Source organism: Saccoglossus kowalevskii, chromosome 1 (assembly GCF_978046115.1).
Source record: "Saccoglossus kowalevskii chromosome 1, keSacKowa6.1, whole genome shotgun sequence".
NCBI classification, from domain to species: Eukaryota; Metazoa; Hemichordata; class Enteropneusta; family Harrimaniidae; genus Saccoglossus; species Saccoglossus kowalevskii.
Window position 1 is genome coordinate 13,992,408 of NC_140641.1, and position 16,981 is coordinate 14,009,388.

General features: G+C 35.8%; 2 protein-coding genes across 2 annotated transcripts; both read right to left on the minus strand.

Moving 5' to 3' along the window:
- Positions 1–2,189: 2,189 nt before the first annotated feature.
- Positions 2,190–11,516, minus strand: LOC102806546 (uncharacterized). Its single transcript, XM_078006056.1, has 12 exons — positions 11,413–11,516; positions 8,903–8,973; positions 8,348–8,643; positions 7,393–7,636; positions 6,778–6,914; positions 6,530–6,596; positions 5,850–6,053; positions 3,567–3,868; positions 3,211–3,445; positions 2,963–3,102; positions 2,511–2,577; positions 2,190–2,413 (listed from the first exon to the last, which is right to left on the minus strand). The coding sequence occupies exons 1-12, from the start codon at positions 11,514–11,516 to the stop codon at positions 2,190–2,192; spliced, it is 2,091 nt and encodes a 696-aa protein (XP_077862182.1).
- A 1,700-nt stretch (positions 11,517–13,216) lies between these two features.
- On the minus strand, positions 13,217–16,149 carry LOC100369157 (pancreatic lipase-related protein 2-like). Its single transcript, XM_002741854.4, has 6 exons — positions 16,101–16,149; positions 15,160–15,455; positions 14,419–14,665; positions 14,181–14,317; positions 13,910–13,976; positions 13,217–13,497 (listed from the first exon to the last, which is right to left on the minus strand). Exons 1-6 carry the CDS (start codon positions 16,147–16,149, stop codon positions 13,283–13,285), a joined length of 1,011 nt encoding a protein of 336 aa, XP_002741900.2. The 3' UTR covers positions 13,217–13,282.
- Positions 16,150–16,981: the final 832 nt, after the last annotated feature.

Below are 16,981 nucleotides of genomic sequence, written 5' to 3' on the forward strand. Positions count from 1 at the left end.
TGTGTAAGTGAAAAAAAACACTAAACTGATAACAATATTTCATTTACTTGATTTAGACAGTATGAAAAAATGTTGTCTACCTGACCTTGACAAGGTTGTCAGTAACAAACATATATAAAGCTGGATTAATAGTTTACATTTTGCAATCAAGAGTGCATACACAAAATATCGTTTTCATCACAAACATTGTCCACATCCATGAGAAGAACACCTGGTGTTTGCGGACGGGTATCTAAAATAAATATGAGAGGAGTATCAGTTGTTCTGGTTATGGTTTCAACTACGTACTTTACATTAGAGTGCATGTTTTATTTATAGAAATTTATTCCATCTTAACTATTTGAATACTTTACTGTAGCCTTGTTTTATGTAGTAACAAATATTTTCAGCTAACATTTTGTAAATGTTTCCCAAACTGACATACACTGATCCGATAGGATATATACTACCGCGGCTTTAGCGTGTTGGATAAAAATATTTATTTTTTTTCGGAATTCTTCACTCGCATGTGACCTTAATGAATAATATTTCAGAAACAATTGGATGTAATACTTCTGATCCTAACGCGATGTTTACAGTTAATAATATTTTTGTCATCTCGAATTCGGGAGTTTACTTGTTGACTTATTGACAAGAAAATTTTTGTACCGACGCCGCTTGTTTGCGTGGCCTGACGTGCAGACGCCAATATAGTATAATGTCCGCGTGGCTTGCGGGTATGTTGTAATTTATCACATCTCACAGTTGTTCCGCATGCTATGATTGGTTTTGATTATGTCACATTACATTGAATAAAAAATGGATTAACATGGTATATTGCCCACCAAGTGGGTACATCACATGGATGTCGTCACTGAAACTACTGCGCAACGATACTGCGCATAACAAATTGTTGTTGCACTGGTACTGCTCCGGTCGCTGTTGATCTCGGGGTTGCTTTCAAGGGTTTGAAAGAGCTTTATCCATCTGGAATAGACAACGAACGTGCCATAATTAAGATATATAGAAGATAATATTTGGTAATCGTAGTCCTAAATAGCACAGAAGAAAATGTATCATTATTAAGATACTCTGTTTTGATGTTTAGGGTGTTATTTATATGAAGCAAAAATGTACGGCAAAGCCGCCACTGAAAGTCGCTATTGGGATCGCTGTTGCGCGTTCTACACTGTGAGCATTTCTGCGCGTGTCATGCCTGTGCTCACCGGTCACCGAGAACGCTCTAAGCTGAATTACTTATGAATAGAAGGTATGGTACGTTCGTTAGAAAGTAATTTCAGTCGCTTCCTCGGCACTCTGACCGGCTCTTCTCGAATCAACTTGGCGTATAAGAATGTAAAAGTTGACAATGGTAGTGCGGGGGTATTTTATTTCAATTATAATACTCCCGACATGTCAGTAAAATTGAATAAACGCGCAGTTGTAGCTCGAAAATAAATAAATCGGCAGTGTGCAATTGCTTTTCAGTTATGCAAAGATCGTTCACCAGTAAACTCTATCTGAAAACGCACCGAACAGCATTATTCTAGATTATGAAAAAATAAAAAATAATCGAACCTCAATCTGAGATCAATCACTAAGATACGAACGTAGTCTGAAAAAGTTTGTATTGCAATTGAGTTTATATACTTTGATGTTAAAACAAAAACACATTTCGTTACTCTGTCTATTATTCTTGTAAAAGGTAACAAGTAAGATGGACGTTGTTTTGAAAGGTAACACCAAGTGATACTAATCTGAAACGTGAACAAAAACGGATAGATTTTACCAAGACTATTTGAAATTGCAACTTGCATTGAAAAACACGAAATCAATGAAGACATTTGCCAAAATGCAAAATCGCATTTTTTTGGGCCAAATTGCCATGCGCTATTATTAAATGGCCCTATATCATACAAGAATTGGTGCTGTCAAAAGTTTTGCGAAAAATAGTGTTTAGTCTCTGAAATGTCAAATCGAGATGCATCTTTTTAGGTTTTGTTTTTCGGTTAGATGATCAAGATGCAAAATTACCTTCCCCGATACGTATGCTGACGTATGCGGCTTTAATTACAATGAACGCAATTATTAAAAAGTCATTCCAATTGACAGTAATTACATTTATTGGCTTTAAAACATTAACAGAAACAATTAATTAATTAATTTGTGAAATAATGTAATATATAGTGCTATCGTAAGAATTATCTTATTCATCCCTGACAAAATGGCTCATCCTCGTTGGTTTCAAGGTAGAAAACACCTTCGGGCTCGTTCAGTGCATAGTATCCCATGTAATTACACTGATTGTCGTCACAGGAGGACGCACATTTCGACCAATCACCAAGCTCGCCGTCACAATTGTACGAGGTAAATTTGCATACGTTGTTGATAGATTCAATGAAATAGCGGCAAGACTCCATGTGATCGCAGACCTCTATAGGAGAAAATCCAGAATTAGATTAGATTAGAATAGAATAGATTTGATTAGAATGGATATAGTTTTTCCTAAACACATTTTTGCATCAACTTACCTTTTACGAGACCATCACACGATGGCTGGTCCTTTCCTCCGTTTGGATAGAAATCAACGTGGCCACTCTGTAAATAATTATGTTAAATATTTGGTGTGAACACCATGATTTGACGAATTTAAACAATTATCATACATTAAATGTTACATTGAGCGAAATGATTAAATTATTCACGTCACGCCACTCATTTACTCACTCACTTCACTTCACTCACTCACAAACTCACACTCACTCACTCACTAACTCACTCACTCACCACTCACTCCCTCCCTCCCTCCCTCCCCTCCCTCCCTCCCTCCCTCCCTCACTCCCTCACTTACACACTCACTTCACTCACACACTCACTCACTCACTCACTCACTCGCACGCACGATCACCCTTTCATTCATTCATTCATTCATTCATTTATTCATTCATACATACATTCATCCATTCATTCTCTAATATCTCACCTCTTGCCATATTCCTAAACCTATTTTAGGAACTAAAGGCTCCGCATCGGTATGAATGACGTCAACAAAAAATGCATCCCGTGAATCCAATCTCACAAACACATGTTCGTTTTCAAATCTTGGACCAGCTGGATCTAAACCTAATGAGTCAAACAACGGAATGAAATCCTAAATTAGTTCATTTTGCTCCCTGAATACACGTTTCTATGGCGTATTTATTTTGGTAACATACAAAAGTTTCATCTCGCCTGTAATCCGTCCAGGAAATATGTTCAGATATTCTCCAACATATCCACTTATGTGGGCACCGAGGCTGTGCCCAATCAAATGTATCTGAGTCAGGGCAAGACTGGTTTCCTCAAGGATCATTTCAATGAGGGCGTGTGTCTCGGCTCCCACGACCCTGGTGTTGGCTACGCATTGAAAGTAGTCCAATTTGAATGCTCCGTCGGACCAGTCGACTTGAATTACATTCAGATCGTCCTGTGCATAATGAGAAATGTTGAAAATTTATTCACGAGGAGCGTGTTTGAGCGTATGGTGGTAAAATCTGGATGACGAAGAATAAAATCTCTAAAAAGTAAAAAAGAAATGTAAAACATACCTTATCCAGCAATGCATGTTTCATATCCGATACCCAGTCAATATCTCCGTTGTGTAACCACCCATGGATGATAAACTTGGTGTCTTTGCTGTCATCAAAATACGAATTATGCAAAGTCGCAGGATCTTTTCTATCAATCACTTGTTTGCTGTCTCGATTTTGTCTGGTGTACAACCAGAATCCCGTGTTGATGTCTTCGGGCTCTTCTGGCAGTGCATCGACATTATCAAATGGTGGGTCATTGGTAAAGCAGCCCAAGTCACCGTAACATACTGTATCGTCCCTTGACTCTGTAAGATAAACTACTTATGATTACATGATATTTGAGAAATATATTTGAGTTTGCTTATAAGATTCATTGTCATTCATTGTCATTGAAAATTTATTGTCATTGTCAAATTGTATTTGGCTTGAAAAGTTTTAGAAAACGCGATATTGAGTGTGCTTTATACTTGAAATTGTACAAACTGGAAAACTTGCACATCGGTTACTTTGGGAATTATAAATAGCAGTAATTAAGTTGTTGGTCACACTAAAGACGTTTGTACCCAGAAGCGAGTGAAATATGCTATGAAAACAGCGTTTTATGTGATCTAAAATATATTTTTATTTTATTTTATCTCATTCGGTGAGGTAAAAGACCGATACATATTAGTACAATGCCGTGCATCGTCGGATATTGAAACGGTCATCGTGTTTTTTTTTAGTTTAGGCATTCTGGTAATGCGCATCTGGAAGATTGCCGATAATCGTGCCGTTTCGTTGTGAACGTTCAACGCGTAAATAAAATGCAAGTGTAGACGACGCGATCACTATTCATTCTCTAAATTTTATATGTTTGAATTTGCACTGTCACAAAAGTTATACTCTTCAATAATTAGTCTATATAGATGTTCACACACAATGTTATAGATTTTTTCATCATTGGTTTGTACAGATAATAGAATCCACTCACCGGAGACAGAACAGAAGATTCCAATAACAATCAGTGATGTTATGAACATCGTGGATTATATCAGTGATTATCAATAAACCCAAACGTAAATGTTACAAAATGGCTGAATGCGTGTTGAATTGTTTTCACTTCAGTAGTTGCAACAAAGTCGTACCAGTAAACGGAGTGATATTATTTACTGAAATGATTATATATCATGTCTTCAAATCATCAGCTATCTCTGTCCAATGAGCGTTATGAGTGTTGATAGTTTACAAAGAATGTCACGTAGGCACGTCGAATCGAATTGTTTTTTTAAAATAAAAATTAATACATTTCAATGAACATTTACTGTTACTTACCAGGCGTAGGTATTATGTAGATTCTTCCGCCAATATTGTCACAATATCAGTAGAAAATGTAGGGCACGAGAGAACGACAGATTTCAACTAAATTTGCATGTAAGGATAGACGACCCTTGTATGAACTATAGGACTATTATGATTGATGTGTTATTAACAATGAAAACATATTTTGCTGTGTAGGCTGATAAATTGAGGTCACCTTACTGCACGTAAAGTGACAGCGTTGTTAGGATTAGGGAACTTTCTCAAGTTTTTGAGGACATGAGAAAAAGGAAGCGAAATACTCCAAAAGTAAAGGTTGGTTGACAGAGTGTGCTACCAATAGGAGAGGACTAGTTCACTCTTTTGCAAATACTTGATATAACCTTTACGTGTTTATACATTAATTATTGTACTTGCTCCGAGACTGATCATTTCTTAGTCGTGTAGCACAATGTATTCTGTACCACTGTACTCATTGTTCCACACCACTGATATGACGAGTATCATAGACTCGTGTGTTGTCATATGTTAGAATAAAAATGACAAAATACATTATTTTAACAACAGAAAGTCGGGAACATTAGTAGTATTCATCTACGTTGAAGAGTTTCTAGTAGTAGTTGTAAGTGTGCAGCGTGAGACAAAGTCACAAGTTGTGTTATCTGGATATTCGTGACACACGGGAGCACTCCTATAAAAAATACATTGCATAATACAATCGTGTCGCATTGTTCACCACTATTATATAATTTCAAAACTAATTACTTGTAGGTAAGGTAATGATGAAAAGAAATAAACAATGTATTGTCAGTTTCTTACTTGTAATCATACTTCTTATAAGTTATAAATAATCGAACCTCATTTCAGTGAATGATAATTGGTACTTTTAATACACTCATATACACGAACATACTACTGTTATAATTAATACAACTTTTACAACACGATTTGTTTAAATAATCCTCAAGGGAAGTTGTAATATTCTTTTTAATTAATCAAAGCAATAAGGTTCATCATCAGCAGTTGTAAGATAAAAGACGCCTTCAGGCTCGGCTTTTGCCCGATAACCCATCTCATTGCAGTCTTCAAGTACAGCGCTTGGATTACATAATTCCAGTTCAACCATGCATGGATAAGCCTTGAATACACAAGTCGGAGTTATTGAATTCAAGTAGTATGTGGCTGCCATTATATGATCACATATTTCTATAATAGAAAAAAATAATACAAGAATGTAAAGTGGTTTAAATTCCATACAAGTGGCATGTTGTAATAATCTTGGAATTGAAGATTGGTAGAGGTTTTAACATCGTCTATTTTACAAATCATAAAAATACCAAGTGGCAATATATATAACCATAATAACGACAGCAATACTAAGCAAATGGATAACTTTATATATAAGTTACACTGATTTTGAACAAACAACATACATTATATACATTATTAAAGCAGCTGCAATATCAATGTAGGTTAGATTTCCTCTGATATTAAATAGAAACAAAGATACGTGTATGGAATGAAATTATGTCAACTTGAGAACAACGTGTAATATTTCCTTCGTGTTTATTATTATTTTCTTTATTCAGCATCACATTAACTATAAGCTATTGTTATCTGTATACATCTATCTCAATAGTGATGGATAAGACAATAATTTATGTTTATGAAGGAACGCTTACCACTTCCAATGAAAGAACAATCTGGTTGATCTTCGCCACCATTGGGGTAGAAGTCGACATCTCCACACTATGACATAATAAAAGGTGTTAAATCGTGGTTGATTAAGCATTTGATGCTGTTGTCTAACACTTATTAACTAGAATCAGCAACAATAGTCGTACTCAAAATAATTAATATACCAAGGCACGTGTTACAGTTAATGTGCTGTTTCGCCTGATACAATATACATGACACAAAACAACATTACCTCCATCCATATACCTAGACCCAAGCTTAATAAAGGGTCGCCATCGGTGTGTATAACATCAACAAACTGGGCATCTTTAGGATCAAGGCGAACAAGCGTATGTTGGTTCTCAAATCTAGGTCCTGCAGGGTCAAGTCCTAAATAAAATATAATATCATAATAAATAGTATTATTCGCCTATAACCGTAACGCCGTAAGTTTGCGGTATTTTAGGCGGTATTTTCATCCTACCAAATAAAAGAATACAAATTCCAAATATGGAATGATTACGCGCGTAAGCGGCCTCTAATAATAAAAACAAACATAGCTTCCACCAGGATTTGACCGGACTTCAAACAAAGAAATTCGCTGATTCTGTTCTAAACTTTTTGAATTTCGGCATTCCCATGATGTATCCTTGGAAGGAAAAAATGTATAATAATAAGGTTATTACGAGAATACCTCAAAGTATGCACTCAGACAGTCCGCTGCGCGTCGGTCGATACCCCAGCTGTACTGTCTTCGTGCATACTTTGAGGTATTCTCGTAATAGCCTCATATTATTTCAGCCCTCATCAATTATCATAGCGATAACGTAGTTGTAGGGTTTTTTGCTGAGTTCAGGTATCTACTTACCAGAAATCCTTCCTAACTTAGTTGGTATCTCATTTTCCAAACCTTCGCCCATGTATCCACATGTATGCCCACCAAGGCTGTGTCCAATGCAATGCATATCCGGATAACCATAACCAAATTCTGCATTGATCGCCCTGGCCAAAAGCTCGGCTTCTACACCTACTACTCTGGTGTTTGCAACTGACTGGTCGTACAACCTCGTAGCACCTTCTCCCCAATCAGTGATAATAACATTCACATCGTCCTTATGAAAAACACCATTGCAATAACTTAAATAAATATTACTTACAATCTAAGTTGAATGTATTCTATCTGTTGTAAGTTAGTAAATGTTTCATAAAATTAGTTATGATATCATTGTATCATAGATCTTCGCCCGTATCAACACTAAATCAGCAAGGAGCGGTGGCGTTTGGTTTTTTTTGGGCAGAAACGATTCCCGTGCGTTAAAATAGTAAATATCACTGCGGCATATTTAAGCAGGGTGTGACTAACACAAATTTAATTTATTCGGAGGTGACAGTGTTATTTTCATGTCGATTGATGTCTTAAGGTCTTAAGGATGTCTTAGTAATAATATTGATGTTTAGCCAAAGGGTGGCTGTTCCAATAGGTTCATACACTAAATTTCACAGAGCGAATCCTTAATTTTGAAAAATAAAACTGTCAAATTTAATGGCGGTTATTTATTAAAGTGAAAAGTGGTGTGATGTACGGGTATTTCAGTGGGTGGGTGGCGTGAGCAGTGATATTAAATATCTAAAAATAGTTGAGACCTATTTCGTTGAAAATAATATGTCAAGACTGAATACTAACAATGATGGCAGGAATGGTGCTGCGTTATTTTTGACAGCGCCAAAACTTGGGAACATATGATAACGACATCCTTTCCACAGAAAAAGAATAAAAGCTATCGCTGCTTTCAATTTAAAAAAAAGATAAGCATGGTACTCACGAAATCTAGCAAAGCGTCCTTCATGCGATACATCCAAAACTGTGTAATGCCTGCATTCAACCATCCATGAATTATAAATTTTGTTGGTATATTAACGTTGAAGTTTGAATTGTGAAGTGTCCCTGGCTTTGTTCTCTCAAGTGCCTGCCCTGTTTCCCTGTTCTCTTTAGTATAGAGCCAGAACGTGGTGTCGATGTAGGAGGGCTCATCTGGTAGATTATTGACATTGTCAAAAGGGGGATCGTTTGTGAAGCATCGGTTATCTAGGTCTGCAAAACAAATCGTATCGCCTTGCCCTGATAAAGAGTGAGAAGAGTTTTGTTGATGATATATACACTTTAACTAGACGAACAAAAGGTAAACAAATGTGGAGGTACATTAAAAAATAACAATTAGACAAAAAATGTATTCAAGTTATGATATGTACATACAATTTATAAGTAATTTATTCATTACAACATTATTATGCTGGTGAGAATAAATAAGTTAAAGATAAAAATAAGTTGAACGCCATATAAGCAAACAGGCTCAACAATTTACCACTGGGATACTTACCTAGTGCATTGACGCTGGCGAAAGATATCAACCAAATAATACGTGTCATTGAACAGATATCAGTCATTTTCCTGTGAAAGAAATATTATTAAAAATGAAATATGCTTTTTATGGAAGTTTATCACTGATAATGAAGTTCCGGTGACAAGATTAATTTAAAAATTATCTTCGACATGTTTTATATGTATTTTGAAATACCCCTTAACTTTCTTGCGATGAGTTGAGTTCATTTAATTTTGTTGATATTGCGGTTGTGTTTAGGCCAATAAATCGTGAAACATGTCTTAACACTGTAATGATATTTCGCAGTGATTTTTTTTAGTTTATAATAGTTATATATAAGTGCATGTGATGATATCCGATGAAAGAATAATACTACTGAAAAACATACGACCCAATGATATTGGTGACAACAAATTTATCAATGATTGAGATGCTCTTGATCGGGTGCTGTTGACACCTAGTTGTATGCCCGATAATCAGCTATAACAACCGTCGATAAAATATTGAAGGCATAACAGTTTTAATTTTTAAAAAAGAGCCAATCTATGTAGCAGGAAATAGGTTCTTTATGTTCATTGATAGGCATACTTCATTAAACGTAAATCGTGTTTAGATACACAAACTCAGTTACTGGAGGAATGACAATTCCAAATGTCATTACAGAGGACATATTGTTGAAAATATCTACTATAAGATTGTGAAAATAACGGTCATGCAGAAGAGCAAGGCTGAATGTTTACAATCAACCTCCACATGTCAAAGTATATACTGACCTTCTGTCGGGAACAAGTAACATGTGTTGGCTGAACAGTGTTTTGTATCGTTCATTAGTTGTGAACGAGAGAATCACATCAGATAATAAGTATCAATATGGTGACAATATAATCAAGTCATGGAATCTGTCATTAGTGACCTTCATAAAGTGACATGTGAGTGTAAAAATGTAAATAAAAAGTTATTAGTCTGCCTGGCTTATTAGTAAGCCCACAAACAAAACATACTTGTTTAAAGCAGGAGAGTCGTCGCTTGCGCATGCGTCAGATTGCCATAGCGTGTCATTGTTTACAGACAAGCGTCTACCCATGAGCATTTGCGTTTTTAGCGTGTGCTGTTATCGTCGCTTGGGACTCAATTCCCGTGCGCGCGCAGGTGCAGCCCTCCCGCTTTAAATGTAGCTAACAGCGCACTAACTGCGCGCTTATATAAATTATACGATATCCGATTTGTTAGCCTTGTACGGAAAAAAACAGGTTCACATTTCGAAGAAATCTCGTATTTCTTAAAATCACGCAATGTTCCAGGTCTACGTGGTCAACACTAAAAAAACGCCCATACTTCTTAGGTTAATTTTCACTAAATGTCTACTTTGTTGTTGAACTGAAAGTCTGGTTAGCGAGTTACGGGCTACTGAACTCGTCGCAAGGGTAACGAATTACAAACTGTAATTTCCAAATAGTTTACCTTGAGTTTGTAAGTCGAACTTTGTTCATCTGCTCATGCTGACCCCTGACACATCAAAAGGATTATCAAAAATACATCGCCATGTCTCTCACTAAATATCCTAATTAGTTAAAATTAATTAGCCGTTTGCTAAGTACGAAATCTCAAAGAATTATTTGAAAGATCATCTAGATTATCAAACCTCGTCGCATGGTGGCGCTATTCATGGTGATCTCTTTTGATTTGGGCGCGTGTGTGTTTCTTTTTTTTTTTTGCTGCATGGCGTACTAGTTGAACACATCCGTCGTTAGCACCTACTGAACCTTTCTTATATGTTGTATAAATGAAACATGTTTAACTTCACTTTTTTGTGTAAATTATGCATCGTCGGTTTTACCAATTGAATTTATTAGTAGTAGTTGAAATATACTAGAATTATTGCCATGTTCCTCCCGAGGGTTCGCCCATTCGTCTGACAACCAGAAAACGCGATGTTCTGACGGACCGATGATCCGATGTTCTGACCACATAAGCCGATTTATATTTGCCACTAGCTGACCTGTATATAAACTCGATATAACCTAATCAAGGTTACACAATTATGTTGCGGGCAGATCATAACACGAAAACCAGGCACAAGTAACAATACTAACAAATATTGCCTAGTGTGTTGAAATCATTGCAGTGTTTATGTCGTGTTCTGTATAACGCACAAACAAAACACATTATGTAAGTCACGTCGTTGCCTTTCGTCGGCATTCCATCGCTTCCGTGCATACATGTGTCAATCCGAGAAATCAAAACTAGAAATGTATATGTTTGTTGGCTTTGTAATCGATTGCTTGTTAAAGGGATTAAGGCAAAGAAAAATGCAATATCTCTAAAACCAAGAGTGATACAGATAATTTGTCTTGCACGAAACTAATTCATATCGTGGTGAATATATGTACACAATATGAGAGTAATAGTGATCAAAGGTTTGATTTCCTTTAGTTTAATTTGCCGAAACTTTATCTGAATTAACGGATACCATAATACAAATAAAATATACAGGCATTACTACTTACCTACCAGAATATGTATAGCTTGTCTGACCATTCAAGTTCATAACGAAACTTTGAATTGCTTGGTTAAGTTTATCCTTCAATCTCAGACTAATACAATAGACCATTTTCCGTACACTGCGAGAATCACGCGTTATGCGTGAAATCGAACGTAAAAACAGGACAAACAAAGGTCATAGCGTCGTAGTCGCGTCAAACATCGCGTGGGATTCGACAAACGCGAAAGTATTTCGGGGACATTTCCATGCTTAATAATGTGCTGTCCACATTTAATGATAGGCAATTTCGATTAAGTAAGGGTATTCGGAAGCAATATTCCTCTGTCGAAGATCGGCCGGTCAATGTAAGCTGCGAAATAAAGAAATTCTAGTTCAAAATCAAATCGTTCGATTTTTGCGGCAGACGTTCGACGCGCGTCTTTCATGCATCTCGCGAGATCTCGCAATTGTTCAGAAAATCACCTATTGTATTACTAGTCTGAGCCTCAATATAGTTCGTTAGCGTTGTCACTGTTATAGCGCCCTCTAAGTTATAATGACGGAATACCGTGTCAGGTACTGGAGTACTTATTGTATGTCATCTTTTGTTTTCCGAGTCAAAACCCGTCTTCCACCAGTGTGATTTTCTCTCTCCTACCAATTTTTTTTCAGAATGTTTGACGTTATTTATATGTCATTTGTTCCCGAGGTTCAAACTTTGGTGTGATTGCGCAATGTTTTACATCACGTAGTAGTTTACTAGTGAAAATAATTGTTAATGGTTCAACACATATCGCGATTTGTCGTGAATACATTAAATTACATAAAAACATAATTTGTTATGTTATTTCGACATTTGCTACTGACTTGCTTCCTGACACATAACTGTAATCTTATAGTACGAGCATATTCCAAAGCGGATTAACTGTTATAACACTAAACTACAGATGAAGAGAATGTCTTGTATTGTTTATTGCTTACATGTTACATGTTGTACATTGCTTACATGCATCTTATGCAAAATCCGATTAATAATAACCAGACCACCTCATGTTAATAGCCTTTCAAGTTGTTATCCCCATATAAAATGTTTGTTTGAAGAAAAACTGCCTAAAATTATGCACAAATGAAGTTTTATGTTAATGCATTATTTTCTAAACAAATAAATAGTGATCATCAGAATGTTCTAATAAGATATTGATAGTACCCATCCTATAACTACTTATTATTTTTACCGGATGTAACCAAACGAAATTTTGAAATATGGTGAGAAGTTTTTACCATAAGAACTAATACTTCTCTAGGTATTTGAATTATGCATACTAATGAGATCACAATACCATATATGCTCTTCATTATATAAATAATTGTATGTCCCTATCTGCAACGCTTGTGCATAATGATGAGATCGCAAACCATATATGGTTATCTTTTACGTTAGTTACATCGCTTCTGTACTTGCTTCACTGCATGCAATGACAAATCAGCATCGGTGCTCGAGATTTCACAGTAATGTGTAATAATGAGTTATGATAATCATATTCTTAACGATGCATTCAATATATGCACTGGTTACGTTGTTCATAAAACAGTGCTTGAGATATTACAACTATGTATATGAAGAGGCCATAAGATGTGTTGTTGTTGTTGTTGTTGTTTTTGTTGTTGTTGTTTTTGTTGTTGTTGTGATCAAGTGTGTAATGATCGAGTGCAGCTGGAAAACATACTAGAGTCTGTGGGGAATAATATTGGGCTGACTCGTGATACCTGTGATACCTGTGAATTTGATTGACTACTGATCAATGTTATATATATATATATGATCTCTATTTACAACAATTATCGACATCAAATTTATGCATATAATCTTCAGAAAACTGGTATAATATTCGAAATCAGTCAATACAGTACGGTTCATCATCAGCAGTTATAACGAAAAAAATGCCTTCTGGCTTTGGTTGTGCCCGATAACCCATCTCATTGCAGAATTCGTCTGGCGCATCCAATTTACAATCTTCTATACTTATATCGCACGGGTAAGCCTTGAATACACAAGTTGGGGATATTGAATGGTAGTAATAGTCAACGGCCCTCATATGGTCACATATTTCTAGAATTGAAAGTAATATAATAGTATAATTCATTGTCACGACAAGCAATAATATTCTCACTTTTGCGAGACAAAATATTCGTCATTTCCACCACCTAGCATGAAAAAAATAAAAATTAATGTTGTATTGCATCACGTGCGCTGTTGAAATGTAGGCCATTTCAGCTATAATTTCACCTAAATTCGTGAATACATCTAACAACGCTGTTGACTCGTTCATCGAGTTGTGTTCCATATAGATACCTATATTCTGGTTAGAGAAGCGAACAACAACCTCGATATGACCATGGCTATTCAACCAAAGATTTATTAGCGTTAAATGATCGACGTTTTAGTGCATTCATATTTATACTTCCACTGAACCACTTATCTAAGTCTTAATAAATACGAGTGAGTTTAATTAAGTGCTTACCATCCCCGACAAGGGGACATCCCGGCTGGTCTTCGCCACCATTTGGGTAGAAGTCAACATGGCCACACTATGGTGTGATAAAAGAGCTGATTAGTAATTGAATGCCATATACGTATATTTGCAGTCACCAGGTGGTGGAAGTTTAACGAGCACGTGTGGAATTATTCTCAAAGGATGTGCCTTTGTTTGAATATCTGGCTTGGGGACATTTCTTAGATTTATATCAGATTGATGATATTAGTATCAAGATAGGAATAAAAATAAAAAGTACCGTTCTCCATATACCTAAACCCAAGCTGTATAAGGGATCGCCATCAGTGTGCATAACCTCAACAAACTGGGCATCTTTGGGGTCAACGCGAACGAGCTCGTGCTCATTTTCAAACCTGGGTCCCGCCGGATCGAGTCCTAATAATAACATAAATACAATGTCAATACATTCAGCAAGCGTTTCACATGCTCATACAATCGTCGCTAATTTGTATTGCTGCTTCCAAATATGAACTTACCAGAAATATTTCCTAACTTGGCTGGAATCTCATCTTCCAAACCCTCACCCATGTATCCACATGTGTGACCACCCAGGCTGTGACCAATGCAATGCATATCCGGGTAAGTGTATTCTGGATATATTGAATTGATCCATCTGGCTAAGAGCTCGGCTTCGGCACCCACTACTCTGGTGTTTGCAACAGATTGGTCGTAAAGCTTTCTAGCACCCTCGCCCCAGTCAGTGATAATAACGTTAACATCATCCTTATGACAAAATTACAATGCAATGAAAGTGTCAACACAATAGCATTATGCCATGTAACAGCAGCATCAACATTGAAACCATAACACAACTTTCTATCCGTTGTTATTTTCATATCGGAAAACTATTTTCATTCTCAATGTCGATGGTAATCGCGTGCATTACTACAAAGTGGCAGAACTGTATAAATGGCTTATTAACTCTATATTTAAATGTAAAATTTGTTGGCGCCCCTAGTAAAACAAATAACACAAGGTTCAAAATATAGATCTTGGTATTTGTAACAAAACTAAACCATTACCTCACAAATATAAATATTTGATATAGTGAAGTATATTACGTAGTCGTTATTGTCAAACTGCTGATGTTCTGCAGTAAATCAGTCTTTGGTTTACTGGCAACGTGTATGTCATTTCAGCAGTCAAACGCGTTTTATTCTTTAGACTGCTCAGAATATTGTTTATGTATTGTTAATGCTAATTCTAAATGTACTTACGTTTTGTAACAGTGCGTCTTTCATGTCATACATCCAACCTTGCGTAATACCATCATTCAACCAGCCGTGAATTATAAATTTGGTTCTAATATTAACATTGAAGTCTGAATTGAGAAGTGTCTCGTCTTTTGTTCGAACTAGATTCTGTCCTGTTGTTGGGTTGTCCTTAGTATAAAGCCAGAACGTGGTGTCGATCTCTGAAGGCTCATCTGGTAAGTTATTAACATTGTCATATGGAGGATCGTTTGTGAAGCATCGGTCAGCCAGGTCGGCAAAACAAATCGTATCGCCTCGTCCTAATAACAGGTGAAAAGAATGTTAACGAAGTGATATGCATTGAAGTCATCATAAAAACAATATCAGCCTACATTAGCTGAACAAACCATCAAATAATAATCCGTCAATAATGTATGAATACGAGTTGTCGATCAACGAATATAACGCCATCAAGTAAACAACGGACATCATAGTCAAAACCGCGCATTGAACAAGTGAACATTCTATATTCCATGTTTATTATACGCATAGCGTCTTTTTGTGCTTGTTTACACTTTGTTGAATATAGGGCCCTCTATAATTTGAATATATTTTTTATTTAATTTTGTCAGAGTAAAACATGTTCAAATTACAATTAAATATGTATTGCAAAGAAAATGGTAGAAAAAAGTTTCTGTTTGAAATTAAGATTACCAATTTGCTTGAGACAATGTATGGCGAAGCTGAACAATGATACTAAGGTTTCGGTTACTGCTGGTTATGCCTCTTAACTATTATATTGGTCAGTATGTTCTAATAACTTCAGTGGTGAATATTTTCACTGCAGACATTACTAGTGTGGCATGACTATACATACGGCCTATTATTCATTTGGAGAATTTGATTCTGTGCTTTTGACCCAAATGTCACATATATCACAACTGATTCAACACAATAGTTCTTACCTAGTGCAATGATGCTAGCAAAAGTTAATAACCACATACAACGTGCCATTTTGCTGCTGACAGTTCTTTACCTGTGCAAGAAACATTATTGCAGGGAAACAAGTTCACAAGGAATCCATGATTGAAAATACAATAATTATAGACACAACAGTGCATACTGAATGAATACAAGTTTATGTCGAGATTATATTTGTGAAGGTAAAAAAAAGCGCAATGTAAATAAGTTAGATTCAGTTTATTTTAATTGAGTCATGAGTTTTTGTTTAGGTCAATATATCGTCAGCAATTCCTTACCTGAATTCTGGTCTACCGTCTGGCAAGAGCAAAAGCAACGCGTGTTGACTGAATGCGTTTATATATAGTATCAACTATATTGTGCACCGAGTCATGAGAATTACATCACATGTTTGCCAGATAAAAAAACTATCAATAAGAGCTAATCTAATCATGTCACACAGTTACAGAAGTGACCTGCATAATATGAACTTATTGAACGAGTAAATAACACAGTTTGCAACTTATGACCAGCATGATAAAATTATATATTAATAGAATGTTACTTTTCCAGTAATATCTGAGTATTGAAAATATCACAAACAAATTTCAGAGTTACATTCTTTATGTAATACACTTCATTTAATATAGTATATTGCATGTTAAGTGGCAGTTTAACATGTTATACATAAGGATTAAGATGACTACATGTATGTCATTGTTTAACTAATAATGACTTGCTTGGTAAATGATGTATCTCATCATTATTAACTATCGTATCAACAACACATGAGGTCTTAATCAGGATTGATGAATATAACAACAAACACTTTAACAAAATAATATACAGTTACATTGACAACAATTAAATAAAAATATATATAGCA

What these genes read in the sequence shown, in the direction of transcription:
- LOC102806546 (XM_078006056.1), bottom strand. Translation starts at nt 11,516, where the DNA reads ATGGTCTATTGTATTAGTCTGAGATTGAAGGATAAACTTAACCAAGCA. An exon ending in TAAGTTAGGAAGGATTTCTG is followed by an intron (nt 6,915 to 7,392) that starts GTAAGTAGATAC and finishes TATTTTATTTAG; the next exon opens with GACTTGACCCTGCAGGACCT. An exon ending in GTGTGATGGTCTCGTAAAAG is followed by an intron (nt 2,414 to 2,510) that starts GTAAGTTGATGC and finishes TTTCTCCTATAG; the next exon opens with AGGTCTGCGATCACATGGAG.
- LOC100369157 (XM_002741854.4), bottom strand. Translation starts at nt 16,149, where the DNA reads ATGGCACGTTGTATGTGGTTATTAACTTTTGCTAGCATCATTGCACTA. An exon ending in TGCTAGCATCATTGCACTAG is followed by an intron (nt 15,456 to 16,100) that starts GTAAGAACTATT and finishes ACCTGTTATTAG; the next exon opens with GACGAGGCGATACGATTTGT. An exon ending in GTTTAGGTATATGGAGAACG is followed by an intron (nt 13,977 to 14,180) that starts GTACTTTTTATT and finishes ATCACACCATAG; the next exon opens with TGTGGCCATGTTGACTTCTA.